At 49.0% G+C, this 27,072-nt stretch overlaps 1 protein-coding gene across 9 annotated transcripts in view; it reads right to left on the reverse strand.

Moving 5' to 3' along the window:
- Positions 1–11,192: 11,192 nt before the first annotated feature.
- GOLGA3 (golgin A3) overlaps positions 11,193–27,072 on the reverse strand; it is a 44,267-nt gene continuing 28,387 nt past the window's right edge. For all 9 annotated transcript variants that reach the window (XM_081544429.1, XM_081544435.1, XM_081544434.1 and 6 more), the window contains 15 exons: positions 25,418–25,579; positions 24,810–25,178; positions 23,977–24,054; positions 22,948–23,211; positions 21,709–21,803; positions 20,770–20,986; positions 19,068–19,211; positions 18,213–18,410; positions 17,296–17,412; positions 15,107–15,246; positions 14,383–14,515; positions 14,047–14,169; positions 13,142–13,306; positions 12,113–12,276; positions 11,193–11,530 (listed from right to left, as the gene is read on the reverse strand). In XM_081544429.1, coding sequence (XP_081400555.1) covers positions 11,314–11,530; positions 12,113–12,276; positions 13,142–13,306; positions 14,047–14,169; positions 14,383–14,515; positions 15,107–15,246; positions 17,296–17,412; positions 18,213–18,410; positions 19,068–19,211; positions 20,770–20,986; positions 21,709–21,803; positions 22,948–23,211; positions 23,977–24,054; positions 24,810–25,178; positions 25,418–25,579 — 2,586 coding nt within the window. In that variant the 3' untranslated portion in view covers positions 11,193–11,313. The remainder of the gene's footprint in view (positions 11,531–12,112; positions 12,277–13,141; positions 13,307–14,046; positions 14,170–14,382; positions 14,516–15,106; positions 15,247–17,295; positions 17,413–18,212; positions 18,411–19,067; positions 19,212–20,769; positions 20,987–21,708; positions 21,804–22,947; positions 23,212–23,976; positions 24,055–24,809; positions 25,179–25,417; positions 25,580–27,072) is intronic.

A 27,072-nucleotide genomic window follows, 5' to 3' on the forward strand; every position in this document is an offset into this window, starting at 1 on the left:
AGATTATCTATGAGCTGAACAAACCCACTTTAACAGGCAGAGGAGCAGGGTCCTTTGAGGCGTGCCATTTATGTATGATTATAATAACAGCAACAAAAAGCAAGTCAAAGAAACAGTTCCAGCATGGAGTCAGAATTGGTTCTTCTCTGCAACAACTCTTAACTTGCAGCAGACTCATGTCTGCATTTGTCTTGTCTAGCTTATCTGACTTGCGTTACTTTCTTAGCCAATGTAGGTTACTTTCTCACCATCCTGTCCCTGGAGACATCCACGGCTTCCCAGACACAGATGAACAGCTATGCCTAAGGTGTCCAGGTGACCCCATTCACTGGACTTCCACGCAGATGGACAGGCAGGGGAGTGGTTGCTGCAGGCAGGGGAGGGGCTGACTATACAGTGGCTTAGGCAATTTTAGCGACTGGTGGAAGCATCTGTCTTAATAGTGGTGGGGTCACACAACTATGCTTGTCAAAACTCTCAGGCATGTACAATAAAAAGGCGAATTTTACTGTGTAATTTATACATTTACTTTTTAAATAGAAAAAAAAACTAAAGAAATAAAATTGGTTAAGAAATTAATTGGACAGTTCAGTTCAGTTCAGTCGCTCAGTCATGTCCGACTCTTTGTGACCCCATGAACCGCAGCATGCCAGGCCTCCCTGTCCATCACCAACTCCTGGAGTTTACCCAAACTCATGTCCATCGAGTGGGTGATGCCATCCAGCCATCTCATCCTCTGTCATCCCCTTCTCCTCCCACCCTTAATCTTTCCCAGCATCAGGGTCTTTTCCAATGAGTCAGCTCTTCGCATCAGGTGGCCAAAGTATTGGGAGTTTCAGCTTCAACATCAGTCCTTCCAATGAACACCCAGGACTGATCTCCTTTAGGATGGACTGGTTGGATCTCTTTGCAGTCCAAGGAACTCGCAAGAGTCTTCTCCAACACCATGGTTCAAAAGCATCAATTCTTCGGCGCTCAGCTTTCTTCACTGTCCAACTCTCACATCCATACATGACTACTGGAAAAACCATAGCCTTGACTAGACGGACCTTTGTTGGCAAAGTAATGTCTCTGCTTTTTAATATGCTATCTAGGTTGGTCATAACTTTCCTTCCAAGGAGTAAGCGTCTTTTAATTTCATGGCTACAATCACCATCTGCAGTGATTTTGGAGCCCCCCAAAAATAAAGTCTGACACTGTTTCCACTGTTTCCCCATCTATTTCCCATGAAGTGATGGGACCAGATGCCATGATCTTAGTTTTCTGAATGTTGAGCTTTAAGCCAACTTTTTCACTCTCCTCTTTCATCAAGAGGCTTTTTAGTTCCTCTTCACTTTCTGCCATAAGGGTGGTGTCATCTGCATATCTGAGGTTATTGATATTTCTCCCAGCAATCTTGATTCCAGCTTGTGCTTCTTCCAGCCCAGCCTTTCTCATGATGTACTCTGCATATAAGTTAAATAAGCAGGGTGACAGTATACAGCCTTGACGTACTCCTTTTCCTATTTGGAACCAGTCTGTTGTTCCATGTCCAGTTCTAACTGTTGCTTCCTGACCTGCACACAGCGTTTCTCAAGAGGCAGGTCAGGTGGTCTGGTATTCCCATCTCTTTCAGAATTTTCCACAGTTTATTGTGATCCACACAGTCAAAGGCTTTGGCATAGTCAATAAAGCAGAAATAGATGTTTTTCTGGAACTCTATTGCTTTTTCAATGATCCAGTGGATGTTGGCAATTTGATCTCTGGTTCCTCTGCCTTTTCTAAAACCAGCTTGAACATCTGCAAGTTCATGGTTCACATATTGCTGAAGCCTGGCTTGGAGAATTTTGAGCATTACTCTACTAGCATGTGAGATGAGTGCAATTGTGCGGTAGTTTGAGCATACTTTGACATTGCTTTTCTTTGGGTGGGACTGGAATGAAAACTGACTTTTTCCAGTGCTGTGGCCACTGCTGAGTTTTCCACATTTGCTGGCATATTGAGTGCAGCACTTTCACAGCATCATCTTTCAGGATTTGAAATAGCTCAACTGGAATTCCATCACCTCCACTAACTTTGTAGTGATGCTTCCTAAGGCCCACTTGACTTCACATTCCAGGATGTCTGGCTCTAGGTGATTGATCACACCATTGTGATTATCTGGGTCGTGAAGATCTTTTTGTACAGTTCTTCTGTGTATTCTTGCCACCTCTTCTTAATATCTTCTGCTTCTGTTAGGTCCATACCATTTCTGTCCTTTATTGAGCCCATCTTTGCATGAAATGTTCCCTTGGTATCTCTAATTTTCTTGAAGAGATCTCTATTCTTTCCCATTCTGTTGTTTTCCTCTATTTCTTTGCATTGATCGCTGAGGAAGGCTTTCTTATCTCTCCTTGCTATTCTTTGGAACTCTGCATTCAAATGGGAATATCTTTCCTTTTCTCCTTTGCTTTTCACTTCTCTTCTCTTCCCAGCTATTTGTAAGGCCTCCTCAGACAGCCATTTTGCTTTTTTGCATTTCTTTTCCATGGGGATGGTCTTGATCTCTGTCTCCTGTACAATGTCACGAACCTCCGTCCATAGTTCATCAGGCACTCTGTCTATCAGATCTAGTCCCTTATATCTATTTCTCACTTCCACTGTATAATCATAAGGGATTTGGTTTAGGTCATACCTGAGTGGTCTAGTGGTTTTCCCTACTTTCTTCAATTTAAGTCTGAATTTGGCAATAAAGAGTTCATGATCTGAGCCACAGTCAGCTCCCGGTCTTGTTTTTGCTGACTGTGTAGAGCTTTTCCATCTTTGGCAGTACTAACAGTCAATTGAGCACAATTAAAGAGTTAGTGAATTTGAGAATGGGTGAAGTCCAAATTAAACCCACAGTGATACTGCTTTCCACCCACCAGGAATGGTTAAAATTAGAAGACTGACAGTATCAAATGTTGGTGAGGATGTGGGGCTGTTTTAGAATTCTCATACACTGCTGGTAGGAGTGTAAAATGACTCAACCGGTTTGAAAGCCACGAAGCAGTTTCTAGTGAAGTTAAATGTATACCTCCCTGTGGTTCAGCAGTGGGGCCCTGGGTGTGAAAAATGAAAGTTCTCAGAATGTTCACAGCAGCTTTATTCAGAATAGCCAAGCAAGAAACACCCAGATTGTTTGGGTAAACCCCAGAAGAACAGATAAACAAATTTAGAATCATCATATGATAATCCTGCACAGAGGTTTATTATTAGCCACAAGGTGGCTGAATCAAAACCTTGCTAAGAACGCCACACAAAAACAATACTGCATAATTCCATTTATAAGAGGCTCAAGCTCAAGGCAAAGCTTCTGGTGATAGAAGTCGGACCAGGGGTTGCTTCTGAGTGGGGTGGTGAGCTGGGAGGGACATGAGGGACTTCCGCCGTGTGAAGCGCTCTGCATCTTACGTGCGTTGATAGGAATACCGGTACACATTTGATTGACATTTGTCAAAACCCACCAAAATATACACTTAAATATCTGTGCCTATTTTAGCGTATATTTTGTCTACATTTAAAAAGGAATAGGGAATTCCCTGGTGGTTCAGTGGTTGAGACTCTGTGCTTCTACTGCAGGGTGCTGGTTTGATCCCTGGTAGGGGAACTAGGATTCCACATGCCACAGGGTGCAGCCAATAAAATAACCACATTCGAAAAGGAATAAAGAGCACCATGTTAGATGAGATCTTACCTTATATTCTCTTAATTTCTAAGTACCTGAGGATGGATGTCTGTCCCCAGCCTCTCCTCAGACTTGACGTTTCTGTGTCTGTGCCGTTGTGCAGTGATGAGAGCTCCAACCCCTGGGTCAGACCGCCCCTGCCTGCCAGGTAACTTTAGGTGAATTCTTTAATTTCCTTGTGTTGTGTTTTTTTTCAGGGATAAAATGGAATGATAATTGCATTGTCTCAGAGATTAGGATTAATATGTGCCAGGCTCTTGCTACAGTGCAAGACTTTATAGACATTAGCTGTTACTACCACTTCTATCATACTTTTAAAAAATTATTAAAGTTATATATATGACTTTAAGGGCTTCCCCAATGACTAAGCGGTAAAGAATCTACCTGCAACGCAGGAGACACGAGACAAGGGTTTGATCCCTGGGTGGGGAAGATCCCCTGGAGAAGAAATTGGCAACCCACTCCAACATTCTTGCCTGAAAAATCCCATGGACAGAAGAGCCAGTCCATGGGGTCAAAAAAAGTTGGACGTGACTGAGAAACTGAGCATGCACACAAGCAGTAGCAGCATCAGCCTCCTCTGTGAGGGATTTTGTTATAGTCATCATAAATCCCAGTGATTCGGAGCGGAGAGGACTGATTTGAGCGATTGTGTATGGTGATAGAGGCTGTTGCCAGTAGCATCCATTCTAACAGAAATCCCAGCTGGAGCTGGACACACTGTTGTCCAGCTAAACACACAGTCTCTGGCCCAGCGACTAAGTGGAGGCAACACACAGTGTACACTGCTAGGGAGCAGTTCCCTTGGATGCGGGTATGCATCGTGCCTTCCTTTGGGGAGATGCAGACAGGAAGTGGGACCTGGAGCAGCCATCTTAGACCACAGGTGCAGCTGGAGGTTAGAAGGCACTAGAAGCTGCCCTTATCAGTTCTGTTTTACTACTTGGGCTGTTTCATGAAAGAGAAACTTCTTTCATTTAAGCCACTAAATTTCAGGGTCTCATAGCAGCTTTACCAGCCTAACAAGTATCTTAATACCGGGATTTTCTGTGGAATCCAGCTAACAATAGGAATCCTATTATGGCTGGATCCTCCTAACTGCCATCTAATGCAGTCTACGGTCCATTAAACAAGACTGGGATGGTGTGGGGGTGGGGGTGGGGTGCACAATTCCACTGTTAAAAGAAGCCAACACTGTATTGGCCACTATTCACCTTTGAGGTAGAAATGAATTTGAGATGTAAATCCCTGTAGGTAGAAGTGGATTTCTACAAATGACAAGAAAATTAAGTTTAAGAGACTTGATGGTCTTTTGGAAGAGAAGCTGGTTTAATCTAATTCATGATTGCAGTTTGTCTCCTACCCTGATCCCTACCTTCCTTTTTTCTTTTTTTAAAAAAGATTTATTTATTTTGTTTTTGGCTGTGCTGGGTGTTGGTTGCTGCGTGAGCTTTTCTGTAGTTGTGGTGCTCAGGCTTCTCATTGCAGTGGCTTCTCTTGTGAAGCACAGTCTCTAGGCACTCGGGCTTCAGGAGATGCAGTGCATGGCCTCAAGAGATGCAGTTCCTGGGCTCTAGAGCACAGGCTCAAAAGTTGTGGTGCAAGGGCTTAGTTGTTCCATAGCATGTAGGACCTGGATCAGAGATCGAACCTGTGCCTCCTGCATTGGCGGGTGGACTCTTTACCACTGACCCCCCAGGGAAGCCCTCAGGGAAGGTTTTACAAAGTTGACCCAGGTCTATTTTCTGCTTACCTGTCGCATCATGAGGGGACAGCCTGGTGTGCCAGTCTCCTACCTGTGACCACCCACAACCCTTCCCAGCTCCAGTGACTTCCCAGTGGTCGTGCCCCATCTGCCCCAGTGGGGTGCTTACACCTCATCAGATGCTAGGCATCAGGCTTCTTCCTCCTGCAGAGCTGGTTTTGAATAGCTCTGGGAAGTGTGTGACTACCCAGCGTGACACATGGTTACTGATCAAAAGGCAAGGTGGCAGCAGTTCACTACAAGGGGAGTGAGTGGGCGACTTGTTCGAGCAAGGCCCAGGGCACTCTGGCCTGTTGTGGGCACTCAGACTGGCCAGGACAGGCTGGGTCATGTCGCATTAACAGGTCACCCCCAGTCTCCAGGGGCTTGAGAGAACAGGTTCACTGTTGCTGCCACCCACCACCCATTGTGGGTCAGCTGCTGGCACTCTCACTCAGGTGTTCACACTGACTGGAAGTACCGCCTGAGGATGAGGCTGTCATCTTGGGGAAGGATTTGCAGCAGGCAGCCAATGCTGTGCACCATCTATTCGGTCGGGGGAGCTGAGCCTGCCACCTTGCCATGGGCATCTGTGTCTAGGGAGGCAGAGGAGGACAGCACTGGTGAGGGCTCTGGAGTCAGGGCAAAGCTCCACTGAGAAGTGAGAGAGGCCAATCAGGGTCATGTGTATAGAACTTAGTCCTGCAGGGCAGCGGGCCACCTGCAGGACTAGCAAGCATGTGTTCCGGGCAGCAGAGCAAGGAGGATGTCTCTGAAGGCCTGGACACCGTCACAGGGCTGGGTCTATAGCTAAGCCAGGTTTCAAGCTGATGTGGAGAAGGAAGGGGGCATGAAGCAGAAAGCTGGGCTGTGAAGGAGCTGTAGGTTGGGCCGGACCAGTGACGAGCAGACCTTGAGGGTTAGGAGGCCAGGGGGACTCTATCACTGTAAGTCAGTCAGTCAAGGGAAGGGGCTGTTTTCTGGATGAAGGCGAGCCCTTTGGCTTTCAATACACCAAGGGTGAAGTAAAGGAAAATCACTTTGAAATGTTCATCAGGTATTTAGAAATGCACACTGAAAGCTCACAAACAAAATGAAGGTCCTTTGAGAACTCACGAGCCCAGAAATGTTCCTGTGTCATGTTCTGACCTGCAGATTATGTGTAAAGACCCCACAGGTCACTTCCTCCAGCAATTCCCAGACCAGGTGAAGGAAGGCTGAGTTGATGAGAACTTCTAGGTGCTTCCACCTCCAGATGCCGCAGTGATCCACACGTTTCCAATTCCAACCCGGCCCAGAAGCATGCTGCTTGGGGGAGAGGCTGCTCTGAGCTCCTGGAAGTGCTCACTCAGCACACAGACGAGCTGGGATGGGAGAAGGGGCCTGGCATAGGAGTGCTGCCCCCCACCACCCAACAGGCAGACAAAAGGATCAGCAACACAGTTTAACACCTCCCGTGTTTCCAGGAAAAAGGCACTGCCAAAGAAAACTTTTTACCAGAAGCTGCAACATTCTTCACTAAGTGAAACGGGCATAAAGGCAAGCAGAATTCCAATAAATGCTGCTTTTGGTTTGGGCCGCTGCTGATGGCTAAGAATTCCGCCTCATCTAAGGGGAAGGCTTGGAGACTCTTCCAACAGCCATCATGCTTATCCACCATACTGGGCACGATGGCATCAGTAATCCTCTCTCTACTCCCCACCTAGTCTGCACGATGACAGAGGAGCCTGCGTGATCTGGAGGACTCAGCGCCACATCCTCAGCCCCACACTCAGCACGTGTTTCTGCCGGTACTCCAGCCCCCTTGGAGCCAGGAAGCAACTGCCAATAAATCTTCACTTGGACCACTCCTGTAACACCCACTGTACGACTGTTAGGAGGGTACAGCAGAGAACCTCTATGTGACAAAGGAGATACAGCTTAAAAATACATCCATCAGCTCATTTGTTCAGGGCCTGCAAATGTGTAGCAGCTTTATAGAAAAAGGAAAAAGTTAATACCTATGATCACCCCCTTCATGACTATTGTATAGAGGAGAATTTGCATCGCAATATTTCAGGAAGTTAAGGTCACAAAAGGAGGCAGTCAGAGCAGGTTCATTTAGGTCTGGGTGGTACACGGAATGCCTGACCCTAAATTGCGTATAGACGCTAATGAGGCAGAGGCACAAGAAAACATTTATCTGTCCCATCACAAAATCAAATTCTGTGATCACTGATTAACTTCTCATTTTCTGTACATTTTTTACCATGCTGGTTATGATAACATTTAACTGAAGAATGATAACATTTAAGTGAAGAATCTACATCCGGTTTACTCTCATTGATTGAAAAGAAAGTGTGAATGAAAAAGACGGGTGAAACTGCCGTGGGCAAGGGATGGTCAGTGGAGGCCAGGGCAGGACAACACTCCAGGCCAGGAAGCAAGTGTGCGGCGCGTCCACAGCCTCAGGAGTGGTTTACTCTGAAGTGTCTCCCCTGTGAAAGAGCATTACTCTGTGAACGGTTCCCACCTCTGTGATCACTAGCACATGTTGATGAGTGAAACTACAAAAAGAAGGAAGAGATACAGGCCAGATGCTGCTCTTCTGCTTGGTCAAAAGCAGTCACAAGAAGCTAGATTTCACAGCCATCTGAAGCTCTGGCTTAAATTCTTTTAAGTGTTTGAACAGAGTTGGTTAACAACATGAGGTAAAAGTTACTCCCAGATATGACAAAATATATAGCTGAAAATGAAGCCACCCCCAATAAAATATAAAAATCTTTAACAAAAAATAGTTTATTGCACAAAATTCAAGGAATTCCCAAGCACACTTAAATTTATAAAAAAATCAACATGCTTTTTAAAGTTACAATTTGTTGTGCATGGTGACACCTTTCCCCTGAACAGCCCCAACCTGAGGACTCCCTTTTAATGAGGAAATTTCTAATAGACATGAATAACTTATCACCACCAAGTTTTCTAGATCCTCTAAAACATGACCCTCAAGGATCCTCTCATAACCTGAGACCACCATACGTTGAGAACCGCCTGGCAGGGGAGTGAGTGACTGGTCTGAGTGAGGTTCAGTGTGTCTCACACGCCCCCACACTATGCACGTCACGGGCCCCTGGCGGGGCTCTGAGACATTTCTCTTTCAGATCCGCTGATCCCTTTCACTACTAGCAGTCTTTACATGACATTTAATTTTTGTTAAAAAAATACTCATAGGAATATATGTCCTGATGACTCTGCAGGCCCATGGCTTTAGCAGTATCCTTAAGACCAAGAAAAGTCTTTAAGCTGAGGAAGAGTTTAAAGGGAATCTTCCTAACACAGCCTTCCATGGGCTGTCTTCTTCAGGGCCCATCTTGGTACCTGGACCCCAGGCCAGAGAATGAGCCAGTTTCACATACTATCAAAAACAATGCCTGTTACACCTCCTGAATAGTAGAACAAAGGCATGTAAATCCGTGGCATTTATGCGATGGGTACCGTGGAAAAATCAATGATAACCGCCTCACAGTAAGTTATTTTTGGAACATAAGAAAATCAAGTCATAACATCATGAAGTGTCCAAGCTGACATGCCCTCCAATGAGGACACGAGGTACAGGATTAACAACGTACACAAATGCAACATGACAATGAACTTGATTCTACTAGTACTCCAGAGCTGACTGTTGTTTTCCATGAGCAAATTCCTAATTCCCACTTCTGCCCACGGAAGAAGAATATTTCAAATGCTGGGAGGCAGGTGTGCCAGTCAAGTCCCTCAGAAGAAAAAAAAACCCTGAACAAACCAAGAGCAGGTGCCTTCAGTCCAACTTCCTCCTTCAGGATGATTTGTTAAGGAAGCCTGGACACAAGGGCCCCAGATCGGGATCTGAAGGCCAGACATGACACCACAAGGGCCACACACAGGACAGGGCAGGGGGCAGGAGGCAGCCAGCACTTGGGTCAGAGGCAGGCCAGGCTGGCACAGAGCTACAGACGAGGCTGGCGTAGGAGGTTGGCAGGAGCCCCAAGGAGGTGCTGCTGCTGAAACAGAGGGTGATTCCACAAAGGAAAAGGGGTGAAAAACAGAGACTGGCTTTCTCTTGATGGACATGCTCAAGATTCGCTCATCATTTCCTAAGGAAGAAGATGCACGGTGATTTTCTAGAAGACCTTAGCAAGGAGCGAGAAAGCAGCTACAAAGTGAGGCTGAGTGACTTCTTGGCTCTAAAATTAAAGGATAATGCAGCCAAAATAAATAAGAACGCAAATTACCATTTTTCTTTCCCAATGGTACAAAAACAGTTTTGTCAAAAATGATTTCCAACTTAGAAGGAAAAGTAGAATATATTTATAACGAAGTTTCAAGTATAGTTTCCAAGAATAACCCTGTACAAATGCTATACGTATTTTAGAAGTTCCAATACTTGCTGGAGAACTTTTTAAAATGCTAAACATCTTTCTGGTTAGTGCTATTTTAACCTTACTGGTTAACCTTCTAACAGCATATTGTGAGAGAACGCAAGCAGCTTAAAAACACCACGCTGTTTTCTCCACAAGAGACCCAGGTGATGAGGTGACATGAACGTGTCTGGCCTGATCAGTAACACCGCAGACTTCATCTTCAGACCAGCCGCCCTGCACGAGGGGCACACAGACCCATTCTCTCTCTCTCTCAACTTGGAACAATAAACATTATTTGACATCATCTTAGCAAACTCGCGACAGACTTTCAAACCTCGAGTCTCAGTCATTCTAGGTGGGACCTCACACACTTGTGGTGTCTGGTTTCCAATAAGGCATCCCACATCGGAGGCTGCAGAGACCCTCTTGTGCTGACCTGCCCCTTTCAGAAACCTTGCTGCTCTCCAGATGAGAGGGGAAGGCCCCTCTGAAGGCTGTCACACACAGAGGCCGGCAAATCTCGTGATAACTACACAGGTGCTGATGGACACTTCCACACAAAGGCAGAGTGGGAGGCCTCGGGAAGCCTTGCTCCCAGGTTGGGAGCCTGCAGGCAGCCCTGCCTTATTCACTTCCCCTCCCCTCCTCTCTTCTCCTGAAGCCCCTCCCCACACCTCACGTGTCAGGTCAGTGCCTGCTGACCGTGGTGTCTGTGTGGCATCCTGGTGGTCATCAGGCCTGCCCAGGGGTCAGCTGGGGTGAGCGAGCCCATGCAGGACCAGGGCTCGAACAGGTGGGCGTTGTGCATTCATGACAAGGAAGGACCCTCAAAATAAAGTGAAACTAAAATAACAAAGACCTTCTAAGAATATTTGGCTTTGGGAGGTAAATAAATTTCTTAAAATATAATTTTCTGACATTCCTAAATCCTACATGTACATTATTTCCTAACAGCAGATTTTCAAAAGGCAATCAATAAAAAGACAATTCGGGTCATTCTTAAATAATATAAGGATATACTTTTTAAAGTTTAGATTATGATTTTCAGTATTTATATACATATCCTACAGACAGATGGCTATTGAAATCAAAATAAAATAAAATAAAAACCAAAGGTGCAAATGAAGCCTCACTCCTGCAGGGTAGTAAAACTTTTACTGAATCGGGCAGGAAAGTGAGAAACCGGACTCAGCTGTGCAACGTCTCTACCAGCGACCGTCCGAAAGCAGCGTCTATGGTCATGCCTAAGATACCTCTTTCTACACATACGCTTCAGACACATCCAAAAATGTCTCACTGAGACCTAAATTAGGTTTTTAAGATTTGGTCACTTCATGGGAAAAGCTGGTTGTGATCTGCAAATGATTATTTCTCAATCCTTGGCTCCTGTTTTGTTATTTTACTCCTTGTAAAGGCAAACGCAAAACTTAAATTTCACCTCTTAGAAAAACATAGAGCACACAGTCAAATAAATAACATTGATGAGAGAACATTCCTCGGGGTAGTTACAAACACTCGGGGTGGGGATGCTCGGCGGTCACTGTTCCAAGCCCTTCTTGCGAGGCCCTGCCCTGACCATGGCGCTCTGTGTCTCCTCTAGGGTTGGCGTGATCTCCTGGCGGTGAGGGGCTGGTGGGGTCCCCCTGAGTCCATGAGGACAGCGACTCATGCACAGTGACTGCGTGTGCCTCCATCTGGCGCTGTAGGCTGTCCATCTCCTGCCTGGGGAGACAGGGGAGGGAGAGGAAGGGATGCGGTCAAAGGAGAGCCAGGGAGGGCACCACTGCTCCCCCCTAGAGATAGCCCATCACCTGGGACTCAGCCCTGACGAGCCTCAACTGGACCACAGGTGCTCACGCTTGCAGGACCCATTGAACCTCTCTACTGGGACCAGCAAACTGATGGGGTCACAGAGCAAAAGGGACTCTGGGCATTTTCCTCTGCTCACAGAGGCCCACAAGCCAGGCAGCTCTGCACACACTGGCCACTGCTTGGGGAGAATGTGGGGAAGACAGAGCTGAGTCTGTCCTGCCTGGTTTTTTCGGGGTCAAAAACGATACCTGCCCATGCCCTCCAGACACAGGCCTCCTACTGCCTTGCCACTGAGGGCCATTTAGCTCAGGACAGCTCCCACCTTAGAGACAGAGGGAGAGGCATGGGACCCCATGTTCCCCTCTCATCCCCCACCCCCAGAGCTGCTCGGCCTCTGCCGGAAGTGGGGTGCTGTAACAGGAAAGATTCTTCCAAGTTAAACAAGCAGTTTATCTGTAAAGACTAAGCCACGGAGCCCAGTGTGGGTCGTACTTGAGCTGCTGGAGGCAGCTGTTGAGGTTCTTGAGGGGTTCCTTGCTCACGGCGGGCGGGGGCCGCAGCAGCTCCTCCAGCAGTGAGGCCGGGACGGGGCAGTCGGGGATCTTCACCGGTGTCACAGGGCTGGAAGAGCTGGCTTCTCCTTTTGGCTCCTTTCTCTGTTTTTCAAAGCACACGGTTAGTTTCCCACTTGGAGGCATACCCCCCCCCAACCCCTTCCCCAAGGGTCCCTGCCATCACCCGTGCTCCTGGAGGTGCCTCCCCAGCTCCCCAAGGGTTTCTGGGGAGGCGAGTCCCACTCCGCAGAGCTGGAAGCCTCGGGGGTTTAGGAAATGTCTGCTGAATAGAAAATCTTCCTAACCATGTAACAAATACTACAGTCCTGGCTCTTTAGGGGCATGGACCTGACTGGAGGCCCCCTAATGAGAGCTCACAGGTGGGGCTTTCCAGAGAGACCAAGGCCTTGACTCTGAGTTTCCCTGAGAAATTAAGTCAATTTTCTAACTCGTAAGACTCCCCTTCCTTGGACTTCCAACTTTTTCCACAGATAACCAAACCATGCTAAATAAACCTCTGAATCTGAGTGAGTTCTTTGCACCAGCAAAGTATTTACACAGGCTGAAGAGAGAAACAAATTGTGGGTAAACAGATAATCTGAAAGAGCTAATGACGGCAGTTTCAGGGGTACCTGGACCCCGGAGCCTGTTCTGGCAGCTGTGTGTCCCAGCGGGGCTCATCTGGAAGGCCAAGGACTCTTGTTAACACAAGCAAACCATGCCCTCATTTGGTTTGTCAAGCATATTACAATAAAATGGCATCTGAATTCATAGAAAGAGGCCAACGTTCTGTTAGAAAAAGCACTAAATTAAAAAGATTTGGCCAATGATCCAAAAAGAATATGCCACCATCATTTCACACGGTCATTGCCCAACGTTGGTTAAATGTAACTTTATGACTGAATGCCTGCCGACCATCGGCCAACACATCTACAACGGCCTGCTGATGGCCCGGGCGGCCTCATACCGTCTTGGCTGCTCCTCGCCGCAGGTCCAGCTTGAGCTGCTGGTTTTGCTGGAGCAGTGTCTTCATGTTGTTCTTCAGTTCCGACACTTTAGCTTGAAGCATAAATTTATCTTTCTGGGTCATGGACAGGTCTTCCCGCACCATCTCCAGCTCAGATTTAATATTCTAAAGAAAATAGAGTCATAGATTTTCGAAAACTGAAAGATCTTAAGCACACTGCACAAATCTTAGTTTGTACGTCACAATTCTAAGGGGCTGGGGCTACTAGCCTGGTTTTGTACACTAAAACTTTCATGTGACGCTCCCCTCCCACCAACACTCCTCTCTAGGAGTCTACACTGCAGAGAATCCAGTTACAATTCTGTCCTCAATGTTCCCATCCAAACTTTGGAGCTTCTGCCGAGGAACCAGTAACATTCCCACATCCACATCTGACAATGAACCCAATCCTTGTTTAAATTCCAAGGTCAGCTACTACAATAAGCTTAACTGTTCCCGAGACAGAAGACAAAGCAGTCATGATTACTCAAGCTGTCCATCCACATGTAGGAATTTCAGTCAGAGTAACCCCCCCACCCCCCGACCCCGATCCCGTCCTTGAGCAGTCAAGACTATATGTACATAGACTTCTTCTCAGAGAAGCTCATCACACACGGGTGAATTGCACTCTCATATATTGGACGTAATGAGATCTCATTCCTGGGACAATTGCACAGTTCAGCCCAGGGGCTCTGGTCTCTGCTTGGTGTCCCTCAGCTGCCTGACCTGGGCTGCTTTCTGAAACATGAATGATCTGGTGCGAGCACTCAATCCATCAGAAACTCTTGCTGTGCACGCAGCATGCTGCTTGGCACGGTCCTGGGAAGAGCTGGGGAGTGCTGCTGAGGCCCCGACTCAACCTGTACCTGCAATGACTGCTGTATTCCATCCAACTCCTGTTTACTCTGGTGCTCGGTCAAGTCCAGCTGCTGCTTCAAGGACTGGATTTCTCTCTCTTTTTGATCCACCTCCCATTTAAGATTTTCCATCTAGAGACGGAAAAACATCATATGACTCAAAGAATTTTAAAATGGCTTTCTTGCATTATAAAATTGCTATAACTCTATCTCTTCGTATCATTTAATACACTTAGAAAAAAACAATCCCTTTCCAAGAAGACAGGGAATGAAGTAAATGTGTCAAGCAGAGTCTTGTTCTGTAAGCCCTGTTAACTGGGGAAGGAAAGCTGCCCAGTGAGTCACCTCTTGGTTTCCTACGGGCTCTTTGCTCAGCTGCTCATCCAGCTGCTTCTGCAGGAGCTGGAGCTGGGTCCGGGCCTCTGCCAGCTCCGCCTGGAATTCTGCTATTTCCTGTGAGTGCTTCCCCTCCTGGATCCTAGAACAAAAAACAAGGAGGAGTAAAATTACAGCCTTCTTCCAATGACCTTCCCATTCAAAAACGCTTTCAGTTGACTGTTAAGATGTCCTGGGTGACATTCATAAGGACAAAACTCGCGTACCGCACCTGCTGGATGGGGACTGTTCTAGGAGTTGTGAATGCACTCGCCCAACTAACCCTCACAACCCCTGGGAGGGCTTCTCCATGAGCGCCCAATCATAGGTTACAATGGGAGGGGAAGTGTCACTGAAAGCAATGCATGTGCACTGCCCAACACGCATGCGCTTATACACATTCGAGCCGAGGCCCCCCAGTGGGAGCCCACAGTGAGCATCGGTGGTGGGCACAGCCCCCAGGGCTCTCTGTCCTCACAGAAGGACCAGCAAGGCACAGAGTGGGAGCACACAGCATCAGGGCCAAGGTTTCAGTGTTAAGCTGCAGGCATCCTGAGACAGCAACTGGATGCATTTCTCTTCCTTAGATCTGTCTCCAGAGATCTGCCCAGCAATTTGCTAGAACACAGGGGACCCTGGTGTGTTGAAGGTGCTAACTGGAGACGAGATGGTGGCGGCACCCATTCCCACTTACTGGAGCCCGTCGGCCTCTGCCTGTAGCCTCTGCACCTCCTGCTCCTTGGCTTGCAGCTCCTTCTTCACCTCGCTCAGCTCTAAGGTGGCAGCCTTAAAGTGGCGGCGGTTGTGGCCCGCTTCTGCCTTGGCTGCAGCAACCTAAAACAAAAAATATTAACATTGTCAAGGACAGAGGCAGAACCTCGCAGCACGTGTGGAGGCAGCTGCCCCAACCCCTCGCCTCCTAGCTGCTGTCGCAGGCCTTCCTTCCACAGCTTTTCAAGTGCCTGTCAAGGATGAAAGTACTGAACACACACTTGGCCTGAAGACATGCAACATGGCAGCAGCACCTGCTGAGCAAACCGTTACGTTCAACTTTCCTGGCCTCAGTGGTTCTTACAGTCTTTCTCAAGTGTATCTGCATATTTCTTGTTACTTTTGTTCATAATTCATGTATTGAGGAAGAATCTACCTTTCCATCCTAATGTCCAAGTGTAATAACACTACTGCTCATTTTCCTTTTAGGATGTAACTAGCTTTTTCATGGTTAACAACATTTTATCTCAAGGTTTCTGAGAAGATAAGCAAATTCTCAGAATATAACAACATTTTTCATTTGTCTTTCCAGTATTTTAGTTTTCTTGTCTAACTGCACTAGCAAGTACTTCATGTAGAAGAAGTTTAATAAAAATATTTATAGTATATGACAAATAAATATAGAAAGAACTCATATATACCTGGAAAAAAACTCCAGTAGAGGGTATTAGCAGTGGTTGTCACTAGGTAGAGATTCAACATACTTTAATCTCCACACGCACTAAAAATTTTTGCTAGTATATATACTATTTTTACAATTAGGACTATCAGACCAAATGTACTTAGAAAAATAAATAGGCATCATTTACAATTACTGCCCTTAAAAAAAGAAATCAAAGTCAAATATACATCATCCCCCCAGCACTTCCAGTTAAAAATTGCCTAGGTTCAACTTCTTTAAGGTGAGACTAAAACTATTAAGTGATACATGAGTACAGATTAAAAGACAGGAAGGTGGGAGACAGAAAAGCAGGGAGTGTTGCTGACTCAGTTTAGAACCATCAGATGTGCAGCAACTCCAAACAAGGATTAAACATGGAAAACAGGCACATATGGGTCAAGAAGAAGCTAATAATTGATCATGTTACAATATTCTTAATGTATCTTAAAGCTAGTACTACTTTAAAAGAATGTCTGGGGACTTCCTTGGCAGTCCAATGGTTAAGACTCTGTGCTTCCAATGCAGGGGGCACAGGTTCAGATCCCTAGTTGGGGAACTAGATCCCACGTGCTGTGCAATGCAGCCAAAAAATATTTTAAAAAATAATAAAAAATAACTAAAAGAATGTCTTACTGCTTCACTCACGAAATAAAAAAAAACCATTTTCTTCTATCTTTAGTACATTATCATGGAGAAAAGTAAAAGAAAGTGGCAAAGCCCAGGTGACATGCACCTACACACACAGTAGTGTGCCCACGACAAACGTGTTCTGCCATCGGCTCTGAGAAGGCACTGGGGACACGAGGGCAAACAAGCCACAGACCCTGTCCCAGGACGCTGATGTTCTCATGAGGAAAGAGCTACACAGAAACCACAGATGACGCATCACGACGGTAAAACTGTAAGTCTACTTAAAGTGAGGTCCACTCCGCTGTGGGGTGGCCAGGGCAGGCCTCTCTGTGGGACGAGCCACCTGATGTACTGGTGAACATCTGAGCGTGGAAGGCAGCAGCCAGGAAAACTGCTCGAGATGTCGAGAATGGCCACGGGTCTCCAGAACCACCATTCTTGGTTGCTTCTTTAACACAAATGGGGTGATCATATACTGTTCCTCAGTTTGCTTTCAGCTCCACACTACATGCAGGGCATCTTTCCCCAGCAAAGACACAGCTATGGAGCTCCGTGTGCACACCTTAGACCTGCACAACTGCTCCTTAGTTTAATCTAAGCCCTTTCTTCCACTGATGAGTATGGAGACTCCCTCCAGGCTCTGTCACCAACCCCATGATGACACCCTGTCCTTGGGCCCATTAGCAAAGGTATTCACAGAGAAGTTCCTGGAAGGGAACTGATGTGTCAAGGGTACTAATACTGAGTTTTTAGACATTTACAAGTTACATTTCAAAAGGCTCTGTGAGGTTGCAGTCTGATACCAGCTGGAAGCCACACACCTGCTCCTCAAGGCTGTGCACCATCACCTTTTCCTTCTGTAGTGCGGCCTGCAAGGCCTGGACAAGCTGCTTCATCTGACGGTCCTCTTCTTCCTTGCGCTGCAAAACTGCCTGCACCTACAGCACATTCCAAGAAGGGTAAGGAAGGAAGGACATCAAATTTCCAAAGCCTGAAGAGCCCTGGGAGAAAGCACAGGCCACTCTGATCAGGGTCACATGAGGGAATCAAGCATCACGTGGGAACAAGACATCATGACATGTTATCAACAAAGGTACAAGCCAGGAAAGGAGTGAGATTTCTACTTCTGGAGAACACTCTTCTCAAAACTGAAATCTCAGATCACATGAGCACAATCATATGATCATATTCAAACACAGGGTTAGGAGCCCAAAAGATGCATATAAATCAGGGGTTATCAATGCAGTCGTCTTCATGGAGAGGCAGGTAACTCAGATGGTGGGAACTAGCACACAGGAAAATCTGGAAGCTCTTTAAAGTCTGGATTATTGAACGCAGGGACTGGGCTGAGCTGGTAAAACACCCAGAGGGGCTGCAGAGCTGAGAAACTGACAGCAGGGTCTATAGGGTGACCTCCACCAGAGTTCGAACCCCAGTGCTGAATCACAGGAGGCCCTCAGGTCGGAGCTGGGAAAGGGTCCCCTCTGTACCCCTAGAGTCGCCCACCCTCAGGGAACCTTAGGGACTGAGTCTAGTTCCTTTACAGCTCAGCTCCCCTGCTCCACCCCCACCTCAGGACAGGCAGAGGGGCTGAGGCTCCAGCAGATCCTCTGGGCCTCTGTCTCCACGCCTCTACTCTGCAGGTGTCTGTGATGAAGCACAGACGATGCAGCTGAGGCCCTCAGAGCCTGCCTGGCCTGCAGTAGGTCTCCTGCTTCTGGCAGATGAGTTCCAATACCTGAAGGTTCAGCTGAACTAGGTCTGCTTCCCTCTTGGCTAATGCCGTCTCTAAGATGCTGTTGTGCTCCCTCAAGGCCGCATTGGACTGCCCGAGGCCCGTGAGCTTCCCTCTCTCGTGCTCCAGTTCCAAAGCTAGCTTCTTATTTGACTCCTCAAGGCGCTTTATCTTCCTCCTGAAGCCTCTGGACTCTTGAAGCTGAAACAAATCAAAGTCGCCGAGAGGTCAGGTAGTTATACAATCTGGTTTGTGGAGCCACTGCACTCCAGGCACCGAATGATTAATACCACAATGCAACAACACACAGCTGAGCAGCAGATGCAGCGGACCCTCGCTCCACAGCCGTTAAGGCTGGCGTGGCCATGCCTGCTTCTCTCCTAGACCCACAGCCCACAGCCAGCCCTCTCCTGTGGACTGCGGGCTTCTGAAGAAGCACATCCAGGTTGGAGCCCAGGCAGGCCCAGAGCTGAGTGTGACAGAGATGACCATGAATTGTGCACACAGCCTCCTGCTCCCAACAGCCACCTTGGGACCCTATGCAGAACCCGGGGGACATCAGCATGCTGCAGCGTGTGGCACCACCTGAAGCCACAACTGTCTCTGAGCCTGAGGGTTACGTGGAGATCTTCCAGACTGGGTTTCTTATTTGCCACACTGGAGACAGAGCAGGCTCAGCAGGCCTCACTGAAGTCCATGTAGGGTGTCCAGCAGTGCAGGTGGTCAGACCCAGGGGAATGGTTGGACAGCCCCCAGAAGCACAGAGTGGAGGCCAAGTACTCAGGCAGGGCTGCGCCCCGACCTCGCACATGGGGCGGCGCTCGTCTGTGGGCAGTGCGACGGCAGGGCTTGGCTTACCTCATCTTCCAGCTCCAGCACCTTCTCCCGCTGCTCCTCCAGCTCTTGGCCAGTCAGCGAGATGACCTCCTGCAGCTCCCTCTCTAGCATCATCTTGCTGTGGCCGACAGCCTGCAGCTCCGCCTCCAGTGCCTGGACCCGCTCCTGACGGCAGGGTAGGAAGGTGCGTTTGGTCAGGGCCTCACCAAAGCCCCCCACGTAGTCTGGCTTCCCAGCGACGGAGTGAGGCTGCCAACCACACATGATAGGTGATCGGCTCTCTACAGCCTTCCCTCTCCTTCAAGAGATGCAATCAAGTACCACGTGTCACATAGTAATGACTCACAAACTAACTTTTTCAGTTAATGCTTTGAAAATACAAAAAGGTAAGAGCTATAAATTACTGTCTTTGGCAAATAAGTGAGTAGATTAATTAAACAGACAGATACTTTAAAGCAGAAAGGAAACTGCAAGCAAGTTCTCCCGATACTGTATAAAGTAAGCATGTGAGAGGAAATACTGAATTTATGTATTTTGGCAAGAAAACACCACACTATGCTACAGTGTCCTCCAACTCATGAATTCTCAAATTCAGAGGAGAGAAAAACAAATATGAGAAAAAAATACAATTACTAAGCTTAACTGAAATGACTCAAATCTGTGGGTAATAAATGAAATGCAAATTAACTGAGGCAGAGTTTCATACCCACTATGTGAAGGGAGGTGGCAGGCTCCACCCTGCTGGGATCTGGGGAACCAGGCCACTTGTGACTGACAGCGCAGCACCCAAGGGAAACCTGCGAGCCTTTACCTATGAACATACCCCCCCCCCCCACACACACACAGGACAAGCACGCCTGCCCTGCTGCCCCGTCCTCCATCCTAAAGGCTCTCCCTCAGGATGCAGGAGGAGGAAGAGAAGTTTCAGAGGACTTAGCCCTTGACCCTTGCCATGTGCACATTCCCTCTTCCTTCTGACCCCAAGCGTTTCATAGCCACTTCCATCCACTATGCTGCACATGCTGTCTGTCCCATGGGCTTGTCTCCAGCACCAACCCCTACCCCCATTCCCCTGGCCTCCACAAGGCACTGGGCTCCACGAGGTCTCCCCATCAGCTCCTCCTATTGCCATCCTGCCACCTCCACTCAGCTCCCAGCACCTCAGGTACCATCACTACCCCTGGGGCTCCCCCCCGCCCCCACCCGGGGCTTTCTGACAGGACACTGGTCAGGTCTCAAGTCTGCTCTGTCTCACATAAGAGCCAGTCCAAACTACCCCTACAGCTAGACATCCACCCAGCCCTGTGTCCCCCAAACCCAGCACACAGCACAGCTGGCACAGGAGCACCCCTCTGCTGAGGTGCCCCCCTTTCACTAAAGACAAGTTCAGACGTCACCCTTTCCCAAAAGCTTTTCTGGACTCTCCAACCCTCGCCCTGAACCCTCGCATGCCGCACTTGTGCGCTCACAGAACTTTACTCACTTACAGAGCTTCTTCCCCACAATGAGGCAGAGGACTGGAGCGAGCAGGGGGCACTCCACACGCTTCATGAGGGTCCCTGGTCATTTCACGACCATGAGGTATTTTAGAAAAACACTGCCCACACACTTGCCCCACACCACTTTTCTAGACCCTCTTGAGGGTTTCAGAGGGGAGTTGCCTATAAACGTCATGCCCCTACGCCAAGTCTCTGCAAGTGGCCGAAGCAAACGAGTTACCCACATGCAAGGTGAGGTCGCTGCCACCGGCAGCCGCCTGGGCTCTCAGCTGGCTCAGCTCAGCCTCGGCTGTCTCCTTGGCCGCAAGGGCCTCCTGCAGGCGGCGGCTAAGGATGCCCACTGCATTCTCGTAGGCCTTGTGCTTGGTCTTCATCTCCTTCTGTGCGCTGGTCAGGTCCGAACCCAGACGCTTCATCTTCTGTTTCTGTTCAGTGATGGCCCTGGGGCGTGGCAGAGACGGAAGGAAGTCTCAGCTCACCTCTGAATTCACATGCCACACCAAGCACACGCGGAGTACATGTCCATCCAAGCCCCATTCCACCAGGGCTCTAGACGGAGACGGTCCCAGCTCCACCCCGTCCAGCTCTGCCACTGCCCACATCTGCCTCCTCAGGATGTGGTTGGTGGGTGCCCCTGAGAAGCCCATTACTGCATTTCGACTGCCCCACTCCCCTTGTGGAGCTGTTTAAATGATTTGGTGGAGGCAGAAAGAGTCCTCTCCTACCAAAAAGAAAGGCTTCCAGTGATCCTCCTGATCAGCAGCAAGAAACTCAACACTCAGGCTCACAGTAAAGCAGTGGCTGACCAGAGTAGAGCGCCGTGGGACACACCTCGGGAGTGGAAGGGCCTGGCGTGGGCTGAGGGGGACCAACACAAGCATCTACTCTGGGCAGGGCGCTGGTGCGGGAAGGGCACTGCCACAAATTCTTGACACAAAAAAGGAACAAAAACAGATGGAGGGGAGTGCTTGTGAAAGGATACTTTAGCGCATCCACGTGTAACCATCAAGTCTGGACAGAATCACTTTTGCAGCTTTAAATCTAGACTCTGACATCTAGGCCTCCTGGGGTAGACCAGTGAGGGCTGGACACACAGTGCTGGGGTCCCCTGCATGGTTCATAACCCCACCCGGCCTCCCCCAGCACACGCCCCGCCCGCATACTTGGTGGCTTCTTGCTGCAGCTCTTCTATCTGTTTCTTGAGTACCTCGTTGGCCTCCGTCAGAGCGACCATCTGCTCTTTATCAAACTGCAAAGACTTCAAATAAAGACAGGAAAAGACAAAATGAGGAGCGTCAGGCCCTGCACCTGAAGCCCCACTGTTGGGACCGGCTTCCTTGCGGGTAAACAGCGCCCTCTCAGGGCTGCCTTACAGGACACGGGTTTTGAGGAAGATCCAGACAGAGGGTCCTGAGGTAAGTGACCACTTTAACAAAGGTTAGGAGTGTCCTGAGTTGCCTGTGCCAAGGATGTTGGTGGAAACAAGTGAGAAGAACTGGCCAGTGGGAAAACCTCTGACGTCCCGATCCCATCTGGGGGCCCCACTGGACTCCCTGACAGAGCCCCCAGGCCCCTTCCTGGTTTCTCCAAGCACCCTTAGAGCAGCCTTGTGCCCCCTCCTGGCCTCACCCGCTGCCCTGTCTCCTCCTGTGCAGTGAGCACCAGCCCCCAGGCCCAGCTCGGCCCTCACAGACCGAGCCCCTCAGTGAGCCCCAGAGCTCCCAGCCCTCCTGTCCCGCCTGCACCCTCACAGCCCTCAGCTGTGGCCTCCAGCCCACCTGCCCCCCTAGACCCTGCCTGGCCTGCTTGTGGGATTTCTGACACATCACATGTAAGACAAAGCCCTTAGTCTGACTCCCTGTCCACTGCTCTCCCCAGGTCTACTGTCTGCCTCAGTTTCTCACACTTGACATGCTCCTCAGCTGCAGGAATCTGGCCTGAGGTCTCCCTCTCCCCGTCCCATCCCAGAGACCCTCTCTGATACTGCTACCATCGTCTCTCACGGGCTCCCGCCTCCACGCTTGCCTCCCCTCGATCACAGGGGCCTTCGGGCGTGTATAGCAAATCCAGCTGCACCACACTTAAAACCCATAGCACAAACCAGCGTATTCCCCATGCACCCTGCCACCTGCACAGAACTCCGTGCCATCCCACACCCAGCAGCTCCCTGGCTTTCTGCGGACTCTCCAGCTCTCAGACGCTGATTCCAGGCCTGACTCAGTAGCTCCCTCACAGTTGTATCTCTGCCTGGACCACCCCTCCCAACCCCTCCGGCATCTGAGCTCCAGGAGGGCCTTTTCCAGGCTACTTTTCTAAAAACCTCTCCACGAGTCCCTGCCCACCCACCACATAGCCCCAGGCACATTCGGCTGAACCCTCACACATCAAAGACGCCCCCAAACCTGTAAGTGCGTCTCCATTTCATCACGTTCCCTCTGTGCGGACTGCAGGTGCCCTTCGAGATCCACCACCTGCTGCCGGACCTGTGACATCTCCTTCTGCAGGCGTGAGTGCTCCACCTCCACGGACCTCTTCTCCCCTTGAAGTTTCATCAACTCCTGCCGCAGCTCCTTCACTTCTGAGTCCAGCCTCTTCTTCGTGGCCTTCAGCTCACTGATGAGCTGGTCTTTGGAGGTGGCGTCGCGGCGGTAGGCCTCCACCATCACCTGCCCAACAAGACAGAAGCTGCAGCCAGTGGGATGGGGGTTCCAAGGGGTTGAATGGCATAAACAAAAACACTCACTGCTTACCTCTACAACACTTTTGGGGAGCTAAAGATAATGTATTTCACCAAATGCAAGATACCGCCCACTGAGACGTCACTATTTTACACTCCTCAACAGGTCTGGGTGAGACACATAGCAACTACACCAGCCACTGGGGATCCTGACCATGTCACCTTCTTTGCGGAATGTGGTCATTCCTTCTCCCTCTACTTGCCCTGCCTGACTTCTGAAGGCACCTCCGCTTGCATGTCAATGATAAAATCCCCTACCACTTATAACATTCTAGACTGCCCTTCCTCAGACCGTTGGTGACACTCTGTGGTCATTCCTCCAGAGCAGAATTGGTTTCACTAACGTGAAACACGTTATTTCAATGCTAGACTGTGGTGTGACTGTTATCAAAGACACATTGAACAGGAGGCTTGGGCCTCTGTGGAAGCAACATGTGCTCATGCTACGTGATGGCAGGGCACACGATCCACGAGATACAGATGCCAAGCCCACCCTGAAAATGCACCTAACTTCAGAGATATAAAAATGGGAGGGGTGAGGTGTGTATTTTAGAATCAGTGAAGTGCCTTAAAAAACCTGGAGCCAAGTTGTTACCTTTCTCTTGAGTGATTTCTTTCTAGTGAAAAGATTAAACACATAGGATTTTCTTCATGCACTTGTTTCATGGGAAGAAAACTAACCACACGTTCTTACCTTTTGTTGAAGAAACTGTTCCTTGATTTTCTGTGTCTGCTTTTTCAGAGCGCCAGCTTCTTGCTGCAGGTGATCCACCTATGAGGGACATTAGTGCAGATGTTACACTGATGGCTCCAGGAGGGCCCTGTGTCTCAGGGGGACACATGTGCACACAGGCGTCAACAACCTGCCTCTGAGCATCCTGTCCTAGAAAGTAACAGTCAGTCAGTGTCTGCAGAAAAACTGCACCTACTCCCTGGAGAGAAAACATGTCACTGACTTCCTTTTGATGCTCATGGAAAAGGATTTGAAGACAACATTGTTTCCGACACTAATTCTGCTTCCTCCACACCCTGCAGCTTTCTCGTTCTGTATTTGTTTACTGGCTGCTTGCATCACAGCATGGCAGCTCCCAGGTGTGGGACCGTCAGGCCATCTCCCCACCCTCCCTCTCCCTGTCGATGTGTCCTGGAGGTCACACTAAAGTCAGGTAGCCAGGAAGGAAAAAAAATCGAAGTTCTATGTGGCTTTTCCCAAGTCTGAGCTCCTCATCGTAGGTGGACTGAAACCAGCATTTCCTGGCAGATTACTTTCAAAGCCTCAAACAACTCAGTTTTCTAGTTCTCAGCCATCTCCACACCCAGCCGCTGACCCAGGACTGGAAGTACCACACTAGAGGCTATGGACCCTTTCCCCACTGAGCCCTGGGCCCTGCCTTGCAAGCGTTCCTCCATGTTTACAAAACAAGGTGTTCCAAAACAGCAACAAATAAAACGAATGGCCAGACAATGAGCATTACTTCTCGTATGCATGATTTTCATTCATAACAAAGTGACAGCAAATTGTGTTACCTGGCTGGACTTGACGGCTAATTCTTGTCTCAACTGCTCTAAAGTGTCCGATGTGTCCTGGGCCCCCTCTTCCAGGCGCTTCGCCCCTCTATCGAATTCCTCCCTGCTGCTCTGGGCTGCCTGCAGAGCCACCTCCAAGACGATCTTCTCGTTCTGTAGGGCCCGGATGGCGTCTTCTCTGGAGGCAGCCTCCCCCTGCAGCTCGTCCAGCCTGGCCTGCAGCTCATCGTAGCGCACCTGCAGGTCACCGAGGGACTGCTCCCTGGTCTGCAGAGTCTCCTGCGTTGAGGTGAACTGCTTCAACAGGTCAAGGTGCTCCTGCTGCAAAGCCTCCAACTGCTGGTCTCGCTGATGCAAAGTCAACTTCACCTGGAAAAGAAGGAACCAAAGTCAATGTGACTGCTCTTGAACAAAAACACTGCATGCGTCAAGACTTTACTTTTTCCGTGCTCAGGCTTTAAACAGTCTAGATGGATGCTCTGGAGGCAGCCTTCTGTGTAAAGCTGTGGCACAGAACATGAGTCGAAGATGGAGAGACCAGCACAAATGAGCACCGTGAGGCCGGCCATGGCACCGGGGCAGTGACGAGAGTCCCAGCAGGTGCTTGCCTGCTCCAGCTGCTGCTCCAGCACTGCCGCCGAGGCCACCATCTTTTGCAGCTGCTCCTTCTCGTCTTCAAACTCCTCCAGCCTCCTCTGCAGGTCCTCCTCTACCATCGTCTTTGCCTCTTGAATCTGCACAAAGGCAGCTTCCTGGTCCAACATGTCAGCCTGGGCCGAGAAGAAAGAGCATTTCTTAAAAAGCAGGACTTGGACTTCCCTGGTGGTCCAGTGGTAAAGAATTCACCTGCCAATGCAGGGGACATAGGTTTGATCTCTGGGCCGGGAAGATTCCACATGCCTCAGAGCAGCTGAGCCCATGCACCACAACTACTGAGGCTGTGCTCTAAAGCCCAGGAACTGCAACTACTGAAGCCAGTGCACCTCAGGGCCTGTGCCTCACAACAAGAGAAGCCACGGCAACGAGAAGCTAGTGCACTGCAACAAAGAGCAGCCCCCACTTCCCGCAACTAGAGAAAGCCTACGTGCACCAAGGAAAACCCAGCACAGTCAAAATAAAGAAATAAATATTTTTTAAAAAGCAGGATAACCCGATGGCTACAGATTCAGCAGATAAACCAACCACCCTGGAGAGAAGCCCTGGTCTCCATCACTGTCCTGTCCACGACCCACTGCCACAGAGCCCAAAGGTGACAAGAGGGCAGAAAGCTGGTGCCCTCCCTCTGCCCACGAGACAGGCTAGCTGCTTACTCCTCTACCCACAATGCCCCTGCTGACTCTTGGGCCCGGCTGAAGAGCGAAGCAAGCAGTCCACCCAGTTTTAAGAACTAGGATAAAGTGATGAATTAAACCGCCATGACGACCACTTGTGTGAAGACAGGCTGAACAGCACGTCCCCACTTTGGGTTGTGATACACAGCACATTCTCTTCCACAAGATTATTTCCTGATGCCACTTGGTTAAACTAGAGATCAGGGCCAATGGGCAAATATGGCATTCATCATGACTATGTAGATAAGACTGAACACCTGGGTGTTTTCTTAGGGAAAAAATCATTAGCTTATAACTTAAAATCTTCTCAGTTCTTTGACATTGAGCCCTTGAAACATATGTTTGACGAACATGACTGCCTTTGAACATCCACATCATCTGTGAGGACTAAGGAGCACATGCAGAGAAGTGGGGAGACAGGAACCACCCTTGTCACAGGATGCCAACCTTCCACATGCTCCTAAAAGACCACTGACGTTCTCGGCATAAAACTGCCCTGAATACATTGCTGAGATGCCGTAGACCGTTGTTCTCCTTTACTTTTCCAACAAGCTGTTGAGCAGGTATTATTATCCATATTTAATATAAAGGAAACAAAACCCAGAGAGGTTAAGATAGAAGTCCAGGGCCTCAGAGCTGACAAAGAGCACAGTTCAAAACCTCTGCATCTCTTTCCCCTGGGATAACCCACGGAGATGGCTGGACATGGTCCTAACCACTCCTCGTGGCTGCTGGAGGGTGCAATGGTAATACAGGCTGAGAGCTGAACTAGGTTGGCCCACATGGGGGCTCAGAGAAGGGCCACAGGTTACCACTGACAACTCACAGAGACAACAGACAGGATGGGCATAGGGCAAACGTGAGGGACAGAATCCCGAAACCTTAGATCACTGCAGACGGTTCAAAAAGGACATTTTAAAAGATATACGGAC

The sequence above is a fragment of the Giraffa tippelskirchi genome, chromosome 11 (assembly GCF_054371585.1).
Source record: "Giraffa tippelskirchi isolate mGirTip1 chromosome 11, T2T-mGirTip1v1.2.pri, whole genome shotgun sequence".
Taxonomy (NCBI): domain Eukaryota; kingdom Metazoa; phylum Chordata; class Mammalia; order Artiodactyla; family Giraffidae; genus Giraffa; species Giraffa tippelskirchi.